Here is a 16,761-nt window from a genome sequence, read left to right as displayed (position 1 = left end):
AAAAGTAACGGTCCGGATTTGGAGACAGTTCTGACATGTTAACACTTAAACCAAGTCATTAGATAATTTAGGCTACAGATGGAGACAATAGCTTTAGATTGCTTGAAAATAGTACATGCTTACGCATAACATAGGTGTTTTATCAGAATGTTTCGCGACATATGGAGAGGTAGCCATAAGGTGATATAGCCTGGGACACCAGGTTTCATGCTTGCATAAAATAACAATGTATACAACAACTGGAGCCTCTGGTGGCCGAATGGCCACTGTTACAGATCACTCACATCTCACCTCTGTCCGCGCGGGTTCCAGTCTTGGCTCCACGGATGTGGGTATGTGGGAAAGCTTGCCAGAAGCTTTCCCTGGGTCGGAGATTCAGTTTTATCGGGCCGCCATGTATGGCCTATCATATGCTAAAAAGTGTCGATAAACCACAAAAATCACAATCGTGTAGTGTCATTTAGACTTACAAAGATCACACTGAACCCTGAAGCTTGAGGAGCAATGTTGCTAGAGTTGTGTCCCCTGATGCATTTTTTTCTTCTACGAAAAATACGTCCGGAGATTGTGTTGTCGGTTATATGCTTTTGATTTTGGATGTTTTAACGACATTTTTAACACATTATTGTTGATATCATAACGAGGAAGTGTGCGCTAGGTGCCTTTCTCAGTGCCACACCGAGCTGAAATGGTCGTGTATCAAACCTGCGACCGAGCTGGACTGGCTGGTATCGAACCTACTATCCAAGGAAAAGAAGTCCGGCGCTCTACTGAGTTACTGTGGCTTGTAGAACAAAGGAATTAATAATTCTAAAGAAAAATGTTTCGGGAATTCTTAATTTGGTTTACAATGCTTAAAAATTGCAGTTGTTACTCAATTTAAATAACACCAAATGACCTTAAGCATGAGCCACGCCTCTCTTAAAACACCCCCAACTCCAAAAATGAAAAAAAAATTCCCCAAAGCTTTTGATTTATTGTTTCTACAAAATATTGTGTTAAAATTATGTGATACTTTCACTGAAAGCTTAAACGACTATATATATATACCCGTAACGATTCATTATCACAAGCTTTGGCCTGTATATCATGCAAAATCAAAATCACATGCATACCCTGGACACATTAAACGCTAAATATATGTGTTGCAAATACAATATGCAAAGTAATTATCAAGCAGATTTAATGTTTAAGGTCAGGCTTATTTTTCCGAATAAATAGGGGTGCCAAGGATACGATGATTGCTCATCATTCAGCTTTATAAACATACGATTTATTAATGAAGATGAACATGTCGAAAAGTCATTAGATGCTTACAGCTTCAACTGGTGTCAGATATTTTTAAAAAGATAAGATTAAAGAAAAACTGAAAAGGAATTGAGAAACATTTTAGAATTTACAAATTATTTGAACTCCAGCTAGTTTTGTGTAGGAAAGCGCCATCTTCCAGTTATAAGGTAATACTTCAGGAGTTAGTCCCCTTGAAAGCATTTATTACATTTAAACTCGTGCTGATTTGATATCTCTATTGAAAGTAATGCTATTAAAAACCTCTATATTGGTGAGATAATCAGAACTTAAAAGACATTCTTTCTTCACATGAAAGTCATGTTTATTTTCATGACCCCATAATGTGTTATCATTTTTCCAAAGAATACATTAATGGTTTCAACGCTTGGACGAATGTGGGCCTCTTATATTCTCGCATGGCGAGGAAAAACGTTTTTATTGACATATACATTCTACTTATAACCGTTCGTTCGTATAATATAATATGTGAATGGGATGTATTTGAGGAAAAAAAATCATGATTTATCAAATACGACAAAAATACATAAACCTTTGATCATGGCCTATTCAAAACGTCTGTATAGTAGGTTGCTAATGGATCGTTAATTTGTCTTAGTGTTGCTTTCATGTTCATAAAAAGATGAATTTTTTCTCTCCATTATGGTTTTGAAAACTCTGTCACACACACATACACTGAATTAAGGTAATTATAAATCACTTTCTCTCTCTTTGCATCCTCTCTCTCTCTCTCTCTCAACACGCACACACGCACGCACATACACACACACAGAGACAATGTGGGTATGTGAGAAAGCTTGCCAGTAGCTTCTCGAGGGTCGGTGGTTCTTTCCGGGGATTTCCCGGGGTTCTTCCTCCAACATTAATACTGGCCGCCATGTATAGCCTATCGTGTGCTGAAAAAATGGCGTTAAACCCTGCAACAACAACAACAATCTATATCTCTGTTTTGAAGTGTCTGCTAGCTACAAAGCAAAGGCAGCAAAGAAAACAAATCGGCATGCATCTTACTCAGAGTATACGCACATATATACACCACATACATTAAAAATAACATGGCTTTTAAAGTGTTGGTATAAAGCAAAATGATATACCAATACTAATGGTATATCAAATTGTGATCCGCCCATGGCGCAATAATACGCATACATAGACAATCTTGGATCTGTCGGCTGTAGGGTCTATTCATATAGATCAATGATGAATTTGCACTCATTAATCATTCGTGGGGTATGAAAAAAACCATAAAAAGAAATAGTAATTCCCGTTTTCTAAATGAATTTAACATGGTAGACAATTTAATCTCAATTCTTTCATTTTCAGTTTTCCCGTCCCCTCTCATGCACAAGGGACAAAATATGCAGCAATCTGGAGTGAGAGAGAACAAGAAACTAGGCTGGATAAAAAAGCTTGAAACTGGAATTGCACCAAGTAATCTACAATATCGTTCTTCATACCGTTTACACATCCCTTGGGACCTATCTAAAGTGTTTATATAATCAATGATACAAAGATGCAATTGCCGGTCGACACAGTAAGAGAAATGTCTTGGTTATCGGGCACATATGTAATGTATGTAAGGCTTTGCTGATGTTGTTCTTGTTTCTTAAACATATCATAAGGTTCTAAAGATCGATTATTATTAATTAAATATGAAAATATCCAAAGGTCGCCTCTCTCTCTCTCTCTCTCTCTCTCTCTCGACCACTGTATCAAGAAAAGGGCAAAAATCCATGAAAAGACGAGAATAAAGGATTTTCGCTTATGTAATACCACAATGTCTCTGAACCTATGAAGAATAATGGTAAATGTTAAGTCAAGCCGACCAAAGGGGGAGAGAGAGAGAGAGAAAGAGAGAGAGAGAGATGGACGAATGGTCGGTATTAATGTTAATTAAAGCAGAATAATGACTTAGATCAACTTTAAATATATTATAATATTTTAATTACCTCTTGATGGTTCGTCGTTTCGCTTACATTCTATTCGATCCTAATTTCCTTGGGACTGTACGTCAATGCATTGATGAAATTTCAGTATTCAAGAATCAATGTGTATGTAGGCCTAGTGCTCTACTTTCTTCGTTAAAACCATGTTTCAAATATAAATCAAAAGTGTAACATATTGTCAATGTGAATAAAAATAGAAACTCAAAAGTGAAAATAATCAACTTATCAATATGAAAAGGTGATTGTGAATAGGCACAAGAAGACAGAACTACATTTTGTAGCGGACACACTAGGCAGAGATGTGAAATCATTCGCCCAGTCAATAAACAGTCGCCTCTCGTCAATCTAACTCTGTTCAAATGGCAAATATATGTATTTGTCTGTGATATAAATAAAATATATGTATAGTATGTTCGCTGTATCCATGATATACCACTCGTTGTAAAAAAAATTCAGTAAAACGAAACGCGGCAATCCTCGTTTCCTTTTAGCGAAAAATGTATACATCTCGTGGTATATCACTGATACAGCGCACATGCTATATATATATATATATATATATATATATATATATATATATATATATATATATATATATGTGTGTGTGTGTGTCTGCGCGCGCGTGTAAATGCGTAGTCAGATACAGAGAGAGAGAGAGAGAGAGAGAGAGAGAGAGAGTACCATATCTCAGTTTAACTTACTTTGATTGCTTTCTGTTGAACTGGCATAATGCATGTCGTTACGGTAATATGTGCCAAAGATTTTCCCCGTTTTTTTTTCTTTTCCAGAGCTAATTCTTCAACCCGCTTCTGTACCGGCGCAATTTCCCGTCTTTCTACGGGTAAACGTTTATGGTGCTGATGAATCGTCTCTTTTGACCACAACATATCCATACAGCATTCTTCTGGGACTTTTATTTTGGTCAGGGGTGTTGACTTTCTTGCCAAAATGTGTAAATCATACAGTTTTATAGTTGTTATATCATCATCGCCTGATCCAAGCAGTTTCTCAATCGGCTCCTTTGGCTCGTCCAACGTGAAATTAGTATGACCAACGGTTAAACCCGTGTTATAAACAGACATAACCATTGCGCGGGGCTCTGCCCATGTTGTCTTAAGGTCCATGACTTTGCTATAGCATGGATGTGTTTCAACTCAAATTTCCGATCGATGTTCCTTTACACTTTCGTTTCTTGCAAGTTGCTCGGGATTCTAGTCTTAATATGGCAGGCAGATGACTGAGATTAAAGTCTCGCCTCATATTAATGGGATTTGAATACCTTCATATTTTTCAAAAGATCTGCGATACAAGAAGTACATTCAAACATATATTTATCTCTTAGAATGTCCAGCGGAGTTAATAATGTCCAAGCTTTTTTAGATTCTATCATACCACAAATGAATGTAGTCACCAGAACATCTAATCCATTAGGTTTATTTTACTAGTCCCAGATTTAATTGGATCAGTGGAAAAGGTCATCCTCCACATACGTCGTTTTCATTCCCATCTTCAAAAGAAAAATACAAGAGATACGCTATATATCATTTTATTCAGGCAAAACTAATTATGTCTTTTAAAATGCAAATGCATAGGTCTATTCCATTTGATCGCCGAAGAGAAAATCAAGCGGCGAGAACGTCTGTATATTACTAGTCTAACCTGGAATATAGTACAGATGCTAATGTCAGTGTGATGTCATAATGACAATGGCATCACTGTGTTCATTGACAGACATCCAGTTATAACATTTAAGCAAAGACTTACTGAATATGAAAGTTTGGTAAAAGGTCCATTAATTACAAATTTTTGTATGACCTTTCTATATGATCTTTTCATTTGGTACAGAACATTGATTTTTAGTCCAACGTTTGAAAACCTACTTTGTCAAGCGCTAATGATATCGTCAAGTTAGAGCTATTGACGGTTGATTTATCGATAAGAACCAGATGTTATTTTAGAGCAAGCTAGATCTTTTCATCGAATACAAAAGGATTTTGCATTTAAAGCGATTGCAAACGGAATATAATTTTATTCCAAAATCTTCTGATAATGAAAGCACTCTACTAGGGCATAACTACAGACGCTTTCAAAAGGCCATATTTTTGGCGCGATGGAGTGCTTTCTCTTACCATCCGTAACGCCATACGAGGATTCGGGTGAACGTTAGTGTTGTTGTTGTTGTTGTAGGGTTTAACACCATTTTTCAGCGCACGATAGGCTATACATGGCGGCCAGTATTAATGGTGGAGGAAGAACCCGGAAAATTCCCGGAAAGAACCACCGACTTTAGAGAAGCTACTGGCAAGCTTTCTCACATACCCACATTGGTGAACATTAGTGAATAAACTAATTCGGAAAATGCACATATTATCTGTTATAAAAAATGCAAATGGTATTGGCTCGAAAATTCAAATTTCTTCTCAGAACCTTACCATAAAAATAATACTTTCTAATACAAAATGTTTAAGATGGCTGGCATATGTAAAGAATTTAGTTAAAAAATGCATATTATTATGGCGATATTGAAATGAGAAAATGGGAGACAAGATAAATAAATGTAGAAGAGAGAAAATCTTTATCCTACTATAATAAATATAAATATCTTTCAGCATCCGCAAAAAGTAATAGTCACGTAAAGTTTTACAAAGACAACGGTTTGTCTGTTGAATTTGTTTGTCTTGTCTGTGTTTTGTATTAGTCTTTGAAAAAGACTCATTAAGAGTCGAAAGCGCTTAGGCTAGCTAGATACTAGTTTTGCACTGTTCGTAGTCAGTTTATTGCATTTATCTTAATCAATCCCTGACAAACGTGATCCCTTGCTGGATCCAGCGCACTTGAAAGGACTGCTATTCGCATAAGATATATATATATATATATATATATATATATATATATATATATATATATATATATATATATATATATATATATATATATATATATATATATATATATATATATATATATATATATATATATTGTACATGACATTCGTCCGTGATTGAGGGTATAATATTTACCCTTCTGACTTTTGCCACTTTTTTTAAATAATAAATGAATATGCTTACTTGGATTCGAGTTCAAGACCTGGGTTTTTCCATGGGAAATTCTATTCCGTGTTAGGTCAGATGAAATATAATCGATCTGGCAAACATTTATTCGCCCCTGTTCCATGTAAGTCTTTGAGACTTTATTATCAGAGTTTGCAGTTGTGTTGAGATTTCTTTAAAGGAATTATTTTTATATAAACTATTAACTGGAATTACAACGTCCTCACTGAATTTTGGGATTACTGAGAACTCATTCAAAAACTTGGACTACACTTTAGGAGATATTCCTTTATAATAAAATAGGTTATGACTATTAGTCCGCTTTAAAATAAGGTTCCTTTTAGCGTTATGATAGTGCATCCTCTCGAAGTACTCTCCATGTACCTCCACCCACTTTCATAATCTGATTATCCATTTGTTTATAAATTGCCCCAATGGCAACGCGTCTTTCAAATGTTCTGCCAATCAGCGAATGCTTGATCAATCCAAAAATCAGCAGGAGATAAATTAGGGCTGTATGGGGGATGGGGCGAAGACTGGATGATGTGCACCTTCAGGGAGACGGTCACAACGGTGGATGTATGCGCAAGTGTTTTGTCACTGTGTAGTTTGATACTTCGGTAGCGTTCCACAACGTTTGGCAAAATTTGGTTGAAATACAAATGTCCAGTAACACTAGCAAATTAAGACTCATGTACGTGGACGATAGGGACTTTTACATCTAAATATAATGTGTATTATACACGTGACAGTCCAAATACTTCGAGCGAGTTGTGGTCTCTGTTCGTTTTTTCGTACCCAAAGTTTAATATTCTCTCTTAATTCGAGTTTAAAAGATTAGATGCATGTTTCGTCAACTGTAACAATCGCAATGATTCGTCTCTGGTCACTCTTTTCGTATCTGGAGAGTAGCTGTTGGCTATTTCAACCTGAATCTGGTTTTTAGTCAGCCGTCGACAAAATGCGGGACACATATTACACAATCTTTTCAGAGCTTCAGATGATTATTCAATATATTTAAATCAGCTGACGAATTAATGTACGTGATAATGAAAGTATCTACTGTTATGTGTTGAGCATCTTCATCAGCTGATGCCTTCACAACAGCCACTTCGTACTCGCCAGTCGCAGACAGCAACCATCCAGAACGTAGGTTGTCTTCCATGGATTCAAGACGACCATTTACAGAACTTTGAAACTACCAGAACAGTGTTGTATATAACAGAGACTTACATCCGCAAGGTTATATCCAAGTCAGCCTTGATGTCATTACGAGAGTTCCTTAAATGCACCACAGTATGATCTTCGCAAGTAGAAGAACTGCTCTCCTTCTACAACATTTTTACGTTATTGTCATTTACTTATGTTAGGTCACACGCATATATATTTTGCTCGTGCTACACGTGCAGCTGCAAGTCATTGTATAGAACGATATTTGTCTATCGATCGGCCCTAAATTAATCGATAGGTTTAAATAAACATAAAAGTTAAAACACAAGTTTTCGGAACTTTTCAAATACCCATCGAAAATTTTTATATTTTATATATAAGCATGAAATCTTTGAATTAATCGTTTTGATTTTAGGATATGTTAAGTGTACTTGGAAAATATGATTTGTAATATCGATCTTAAAATGGAAATGAAACGGAATATATTTGATAATAAAGCCAATGCAAAGTCCACCTAATTGTAAATATCAGAAATTGTGTATTAATGACGTATCAAAGTCTACATATTCTGTAATCTATATTTTTCAAAAGACAATAACAAAAATAAAAACCATTTCGTTAGTCTATTTTCATTGTTAGAAAATTAATTCATCAATTTTTATTTTACGATGTTTTGATCAAAAGAGCAAATGAAAGTCAGTATAAATATTTTTACTATTTCGTTAGATTTCTTAATTAATCTGTCATGTATATTTGATTTAATTTAATTGTTTGTCTGATGTTTTAATTTTTATTTTATTCTATTCCATCACATGTTCTTGTAATGCAATATTGTTTATTGGACTTGATTTTGTGTTAGAATAAAGCTTAGTTCTGACTGTTTATTTATATTTGATGTAAAATAATTAATCATAGAGACATCGTATCTAATGCTGACCAAGTTCCTGACTTTGTTTCAATATCAGTGTCAGTTTTGGCAAACAACGTTTTTGTTTCTTTTTTATCAATTCTTTCTCAGAATACGAATTGTTAAGTTGAGCCAAGGTCATACCTGGACTACAGGTAACAAAACTTCCATTTCTTCTGGAAGGTTAAACTCTTGACCCACATCCGGGAATCTGTTTTGCATCTTAAGTTAGCCTTATACCTAATGTTTTGTATAGAAGTAGTCAATGGGCTTTAAATTTTTGACACGTTAAGTTGTGTTGTTGTGACCAGTTTGGGCTGAGATTTTATTTTTATTCAAATTACTGTATTTCAAGTGATTATTTTCCCTGGAAATACTACAGTACTCTAAATTAATTATTGAACAAGGACATCTATTGAAATTTATAGAGAATTCAAAAACTGGAATAATATTTTCTGTGATTCAACAAGAGACTTTTGACATGCAGCACTTCGCAGGTTACAACAGACGTTATTGTCTTCCATTTTGGATTTCATCCAGATTCGAACTCAGTTTCATTCAGCACTTTTTATTACTAGGATTTCTATTTTTTAATTTTTGATTATTTTTTATTTGATGCGTAAAACCGTAAGTTCTTTTTTTCTCATTTTTCACTTGATATTCTAGGGAAAAAGTATTTATTACGTTTTACAAATATTGTTGTCTTCACTTCAAAGTATATGTTACGTATTACAAAGCTTGTTGTCTTCAGTTTGTTTCCTGTTACTTTTTGTAAGAGCCTAGGCTCGTAACTAATCCCTTGCTAATGCCAACCTTGATTTTGTACATGCTGGTTTGATTTCGATCGAATCTTTACTTGGAATTTAACAATTCGAATTCCAAATCTAATTCCAGGAAAAGCTTACAAAACAACTTTCGTTTAATTCATTTCTTCCTATTTTCTCTTTTCATTCAGTTTAACTAAGATAGTTGCAACTTTGCATTCACTTTGTTTCCATTCAGTTCAATAGAGATAGTCAAGACCTTGAATTCACTTATATCTATCTATCTATCTTACATATACGTTTAAGTCACTTCAAACAGATTTTGCACAGAGGTCAGCTTGAAGGCCATTACACTTATATATTATTGATCTTGCCGCTAATTTACCGAGTCTTGCCAGATTATTTGCCCACGATAGCTTAATGTCGTGTGCATTTATTAATTGCTGGTGATATTGAATATGTTGTGAATACTGATTTTGAAACTCTAACGTTTCAAAGTAATGTTGTTCGCTAAAGTTTCAGTTTCCCTCGCAGGTCTATTCCCTGATAACGAAATGCTAAGCTTTAGTCAGAATCTTGTGGGTGTAATTAGCAGCAGTTGTGAAAAATGGTAACGATCTATGTAACTCTATATAAAAATGATGGGATCACTTGTATTACTAAAATCCCAATTAACTCAGAAGTCTTTAGAAACAGTACACGCGCCATTTTCAAGGCCATTTTAAGAGTGTACAGATCGGACACAGACATATTAGAATACTCCAATCTGAGGTACAACAAATCGCTTCGGACTTACCAGTTTTATGCGGATTTATAAATTTTTGTAATTCATAGTACATGATTTTATTTAATTTTTGTAATTTGTATTCATGTTTATAAATTCAACAGAATATCTTTAATTAAATATTGCTTTCCTGACCTGATTATGTTAATAGCGTCAAATTACATATGATGTAAAAATAGGTGTTGACAATTGCTAATGATAATCTTAATAAGAGAGAGAGAGAGAGAGAGAGAGAGAGAGAGAGAGAGAGAAAAGTTAGCAAGGGAGATAACTCCTCAGAATTAATGACATGTTCATTAACAGTCACAGATTTGTTACTGTGACAGTACATCTTAAAATGAAGTCTATCATTAGAGCAAGAGTACTCAGTATTATATATTACTATGACTTGATGACGCATTTATATTACTTTCTCACTGGCTGATGGGGTTAAGAGAATCTAGAAGAATTCATCAACTTCCCATCGGTTGGGCTAGGTCACATGAATTGAATAGTCAGTTTTGAAGCAAAATGCATAGTGAAAACCGTCACGTTGAGTGTATTGTGAAATATAGTCGCAGTAGAAGGTGTATATAAAAAGCAAACTGAGCAATCAGGTTCATTCCGATTTCGGAGTCATTCTCATTTTTTATGTCCCTGTTGTAAGTCTCTTGACGTGTTTTATGTTGTACTTAGATGTTTTTCGAGAGGGAAAATTTGTATTTGGACTATTCAGTGGAAATTGTGGAAAGTGTTCATTATTCGGACTATAATATTATTCTGGAACTGTTGTAAATTATTCGAAGAAGTTCTGGACGACGCTATCTTGACAACGTCACGATTCTGGGCGGACCAGTACATTTCCGGTGTTAAAGTTTGTACAGAACTTTCCTTTCATTTGGGCTTCATAGAACTTTGTGAGGATTATTTTGGATTCATTTCATAATACTATAAGTTCTTCTCACATTTTCATTGATAACTTAGATAAGTGAAATTGTGATTACATTTTACAAAACTTGTTGGTTTTGCTTCTTTTTGTTACTTAATTTGTGACCATGGAGACCTAACACCAGAAATACCAAAATTGCAAACTTGTATCCGAAATATCGTTGCCCAAAAAAAGAGAAGGATAGAAATTCCATAAAATCTGTACATTGTATAAAATTATAAATATTCATCGTCCATTTAATCCTGATGATCTATTGCCATCACTCACAGTCAAGCAAGGTATAATCTAAGAAATTAATTTGATATCAAAAGGCAGCATATTATTACTGCAGCCTTATATTGTTACAATGACCTTTCTGAAAATGTAAGAGGTGCCCCATACCTTGTGAATTTAGGCCAACTGTTAAACATGTAAACCACACCTGTACTACAATATGGCTAGAAGACATACTATATCTTCCATGCAAAAACTAGAAATATCTCGAATGCTCAAATAATGACACTTCATTTTAGTGTCGTTTTTTTTTTCTTCAGAGTGTAAACTTTATGGTGTTCAAAGCAGGATCTTATTTCTAAATCGTCCTCACCTAATGTTACCTGCGATGACTAACCTGCAAAATTGGGGTTCATTTCAACTAGTAATATCTTATCAGCTAAATTATAAAGTGGTCAAAACTGGTTACGATTTCTTTTTAAGGAAACTAGGCGCTGTTTCCTTATTTATTGATATAGCAGCAGGGAGGGCGAATCCTACAAGTTACTTTTCCGAGATACCCCATCCACGGAAACTATTCCTCGATAGAGGGCTTATTTCGACGAAATAACACTTTTATTCAGAAAACGAGACAAAAAAAAATGTCCTTGAAAATGCTTTGTATTTCCGCTGATATAACGCGAGTTACTTCAATAAATCCGACTCGTATCCGACATAATTTCCACGGTGAGGTATCATCGAAAAATCAGGTGTAGTTTGCGCCCCCCCCCCCTGCTGCTGTGAGAAGTCGAAGATTTCAAAGGAAAAACATTTTTATGTTAACCATACAATGTATCAAGTCCGATACGGTATCGTGTCCGCGGGTCGTGTAAATTTATTGTCACAAATCCATGCGGGGTTCTTTGAGCGCGACTAAAGAAATTTTTGAATTTATTAATATCCATATCGCCGCTACACCAGGTTTGATGAATATTTCTCAGCGTATGAACATCAACTCCATTAAACACCGCAAGAAGATTACAGTTGTCTCTAATTACTTTAGGAATTTGTGTATAACGCTGAGTAACATAAATCACATCAGTGTTTTTATGACGACCCCGGGAAAATATTCTTGCAGGATTTTTTTGCTTGTCCAGCATCACATCATCATACACTACTAGGTTATTTATTTTCCCGTCGAGGTCTTCCACGGACGGAGCTTCTTCAATATCAGTTATAAATTCAACAACGTCCTCGCCGTCTTCACTCAGCGCTTTTGCATTCTCATTAAAATCTTTTATAACATCATAACAACGTTGATCATCCACAGACGGAGCTATCAAGTATAGTTTGTCCCATTTCATCCACTTCATTATCATGTTCAGTAGCAGTTGCGTTTTACCTGATCCTGACGGTCCTATAATGATCATTCTGATAGAGTTTGGTAGCACTGAATTATGCTTAACTGGCTCCTTTCTTCGCGTCGCAGAAAAATCAGTGATCTCCATTTGTATATAAAGAATAATAATTATGGATTTATATTGTGTAAAGTGTAAGGCACGAACCCCTACAAACGACATAACAACCATTACAACAAAAAATAACAGACAAGCACTCTCTGGTAAGTGTGCGCGATGTGGCACAAAAAAATTTAGATTTCAAAAAAAAAGCCTGACAAAGTCAGCGGAGGTGACATCGCAGCAACCCTCGGACGACTTCCAGGTACCCCTTGGGCTAAATATCCGGGAGAAAAGCATCTCCCAGGATACAATTACTGCGGTCCAGGGACACGACTAGATATCAGACTTGATGAACAATCTAAACCAAAACCGGGAGAGTATCCGATAAACGCTATCGACGCAGCGTGTCACATACATGATGTTGCTTATCGAAGTAAAGATCTACAAGACAGGCATATCGCGGATGTGAAATTAATTCATGCACTAAGCGCCATAAAAAATAAATCATTTAAGGAGTCACTCGCTAATTGGTTAGTAAGATCAGCGATGAAATCTAAATTAGTATTAGGCGCTGGATAATTAAATAAAAATGGAAGCGATTTATTATTCCCCGGCCGGATACTGGAGAGGTAACTCAGCAATTAATAAACTCACCAGCGCAGCAAAAGTAACACGCGAGGTTGCCAAAAAATGGCTGTCAAAACAAGCAATATGGCAAATCTACTTACCACCACCTCGACAAATCAACTTTGCACATTTTGATGTTAGTACCCCCAATGAAGTTCATCAGGCTGACATACTATTCCTGCCTCATGATACTGTCCGTAGAAAAACATACAAATACGCGCTAACAGTAGTTGATGTTGCTAGTAGATACAAAGAAGCAGAACCGTTAGCGACTAAAACAGCCGCTGAAGTTGCCTCTGCGTTTAAACGAATTTATCAACGAGGACCTCTAAACTGGCCACGATTATTACAAGTTGATCCTGGCAAGGAATTTCAGGGCGCGGTGTCATCACTGACAAAGCAGCATAACGTTACCATACGACGAGGACATGCTGAAATTCATCGGGATCAGGCAATTGTTGAGCGATTTAATAGAACACTCGCTGAGAGATTATTCGGATACCAGTACGCGAGGGAATTCATTTACGATACGAGATCTCGTGAATGGGTTGCAAGACTGCCAAACGTGATAGCCGCGCTGAATAATGAAATTACCAGAACAACAAACATGAGACCTGTAAATGCAATCACAAAAAAATATATACCCCACGTCAGTGAACGTGTTTCAACGCAGCCAACGACGCTAGCGTCCCCGTTGCTGGGTAATGTCACCGTTAGGTATTTATACGAACCCGGCGAACTCGAAGGAGGGAAAAAAAGAGCAACCGATCCCACATGGAGTGTTACCACACACAAGATATCCAGCATAACCAGATCAACTGGGAGAAACGCAATCTACAGATTAGATTCAACTGCTCCTCAGCGTGGATTCACACGCGAGCAACTTCAGGTGATTCCCACGGATACACAATTACCACCTCGATCACTTAAATAACTGCAGCAACACCTCTGCGTCGATTACACTCAAGACAGGTCAGCATTACATTTTCACGCGTATGACCGAGATTGCTGTCTATTCTATCCACGGTAAATTGTCTTGGGTCGTTTTTCGGATACTGCCACAGCAATAAACAATTACAACTCGCACAGTGATTATTCTGACGCTCACGTAACGACAACACAGCGTTGATATCCAGGTTAAACTCTCTATTATTTTTCTTATCGCTTTGTCGGTAACTGTCTAATTTTTTTCTTATTTGATCTTTTTGCGTTAACTCAACAACGGCTGACTTCGTTGACGTATCTAATACAATTCTTCGTAACTGAGCCATCTTTCTTACTCTGGACACGGCTAAATAAACTAAATTTGACCATTCGATGCGGTCATCAACGATCCAAACAGTTGTATCAGAAATAGTTAATCCTTGTGCTGAATGAATCGTCATAGCATATCCTAGTGTCCACGGTGATTTATTTATTGCTAATGCATCTTCGACCGCATCGACGTTAACTGTTACTATATCATTCAATACTAAATTTTGTTTCTCTGGTTTTCCGGGAATATCAACATCAATATTCTGCAATCGTGTATCATCTGGTCTATAACATAACGGCACTTCCAACGTTGGAAATTTCTGCCGCTGTAACTGAAATAGTCGCCGCTGAAGTGTATCTCTGACTGATTTTCTACTTGCAACAATTAAATCATCTGGTTTCCACGCCGTTAAAAAGTTATCAAATGAAGTCTCTGGAATTATTTCACGCATTATTTCACATTGGACTTTATTGGTTTGTAGCCTAATTAGTTTTTTAAACTCCTTTAATGTGTCATCAAGCGCTCTGATGTCATCACGCATTTCCTCGTAATAATCAACAAACCCCCTCAACCATTCGTGGGGAGATTCGCCGACAAATGGTGGTGGTTGACCATGATCGCCGCACATCACAACTGCGGTATTTTTCGTTAACAACCACGTCAGGAACCGTTGTAATGTATCCAGCGGCACAGTGTCTATTTCATCCCAGATGATTTTCTCCGGGATATACTTCGTTCCCATTCGCGTAGGAGTCCATGTACCGCCGCTGTATTTGAAAAAGCCGTGATAAGTGCAGGCCTTTACTCCGCGTTGTATCATTTCTCTGGCAAGTCTGTGTGTTGGTGTTAGCACGACCAAATCAGAACCGCGGAATAGTTCGATTGCACGAGTTGTCTTACCACAGCCTCCAGGTCCGTTCAAATAAACTGTTCTGTGTCTAGCAATTGGATCGTACACAGAAGGCAACGACAAAGTTGTCCACGACAAGGTTGTTGATTTACGATATTCATCTTTAATTTCAACATCAGCTGATTCACAGTACGCGTGCAACTCTTCCTTTTTTACTCGCCATGTTCCCCATTGATCATCCGATGTTGGTAAATCTAACGCTGTTAAATCGTCTTCGTTAATATAAAACGAATCTGTTGCAACCCTTACCGCGAAGGGAACTCTATTCACCATCGACAATAAATTTATAGAAACATAAGCCAGCATAGAGGATCTCAAATGAGTGTACTGAGCTGAATCGCCGTCGATATAACTAACAACTGTTCCTAATCGTTTTCCAGGCATCCCCGGCAATGATATTATTATATCCTCGCGGCTACAAAATGTATCTTTCGCAGTAGTATCAGCGATAATGAAATTTAATTCTTCTTCATCCATAATTAATCGACTGTGATGTCGTTTATGATCATATGCTCCACCTTGAGTAAATTTACCTATCAATCTTCGGCCGAGATCTTTACAGTTGCGCTCATCATGTTTATACGCCAGTGTGCGTAATTCTTCTTCAGACGCTGTAGGATAATTAAATTTTAAGTCAGAATAACACGCAGTATCAGTTGGAGTTGGTAACCAAACTGAGGTTTGTTTTGAGTAACAAATAATCCCCTCACTGACAACAACAGATGTTAGTATTGTTTTGTCAACCATAAACCGCAACAACGGAAACGGCACCCACTTCCTTTCGTGGAAATGTCTGCCAAACCAAGCATAATTAATAGGATGTAACCGTGTTGCAAATTCGAACGATTCCACGCGAGCAAATCCAGTCAGGTCAAAATCAGGTAAAGGTCCGTTAATAGCTACTCTTGTCATTAAATTTGTGGGATGTCCAAATCGTTTAAAGTATTCAGCGCATTCGCCATAGCCAAGAAAACTTCCTGGATAGCACGCAATCATATCCACCGATACCATATTATCACTAACAAATACACTATTCCATAAACCGCCGTGTCCGTATTCGATGCAACTCTGCTGAACATTCTCGAGAAAACTCTTCATGGTTGGTTTCCAATTATTTTTTTGTCGTGCTATATGTGCGGCAACACTTGGAACAGTAAAACAATTAGTTAGTAATTGATCAACTTGCTCAGTTGAATATTTTTCTGTGAGCGCTTTCATTTCATTTTGTAACTCCGCAGTTCTATATATTTCTCCGTTCGGGGTCACGAACTGGTCATAATCACCAACTTCAGAACTTCTAAACAACCATACCGATACCGGATCGGTTTTACTCATTTGATAAATACAATCAAACATACCCGCGGAATAATACCTTATAACACGATCGCGTGGAAATATTTTAACTGATTCCGTCCAGGCGTGGCTGTTATGATCAATAATTGTTATTGAAGCTCCACTAC

General features: G+C 36.6%; 1 protein-coding gene across 1 annotated transcript in view; it reads right to left on the bottom strand.

Annotated features, from left to right (window-relative positions):
* The window catches only part of LOC149796705 (uncharacterized), a 170,051-nt gene that overhangs the window by 127,057 nt on the left and 26,233 nt on the right, over window positions 1-16,761 (bottom strand). The window contains exon 3 of the mRNA XM_089961333.1: window positions 3,956-4,761. Within this exon, the coding sequence (XP_089817459.1) occupies window positions 3,956-4,378 (423 nt within the window). The 5' untranslated portion in view covers window positions 4,379-4,761. The remainder of the gene's footprint in view (window positions 1-3,955; window positions 4,762-16,761) is intronic.

Source organism: Sinohyriopsis cumingii, chromosome 6, assembly GCF_028554795.1.
Source record: "Sinohyriopsis cumingii isolate HCF-2022 chromosome 6, ASM2855479v2, whole genome shotgun sequence".
NCBI lineage: Eukaryota > Metazoa > Mollusca > Bivalvia > Unionida > Unionidae > Sinohyriopsis > Sinohyriopsis cumingii.
Note: the sequence above shows the minus strand (reverse complement) of the source record. Positions and strands in the feature narration are given on the sequence as shown.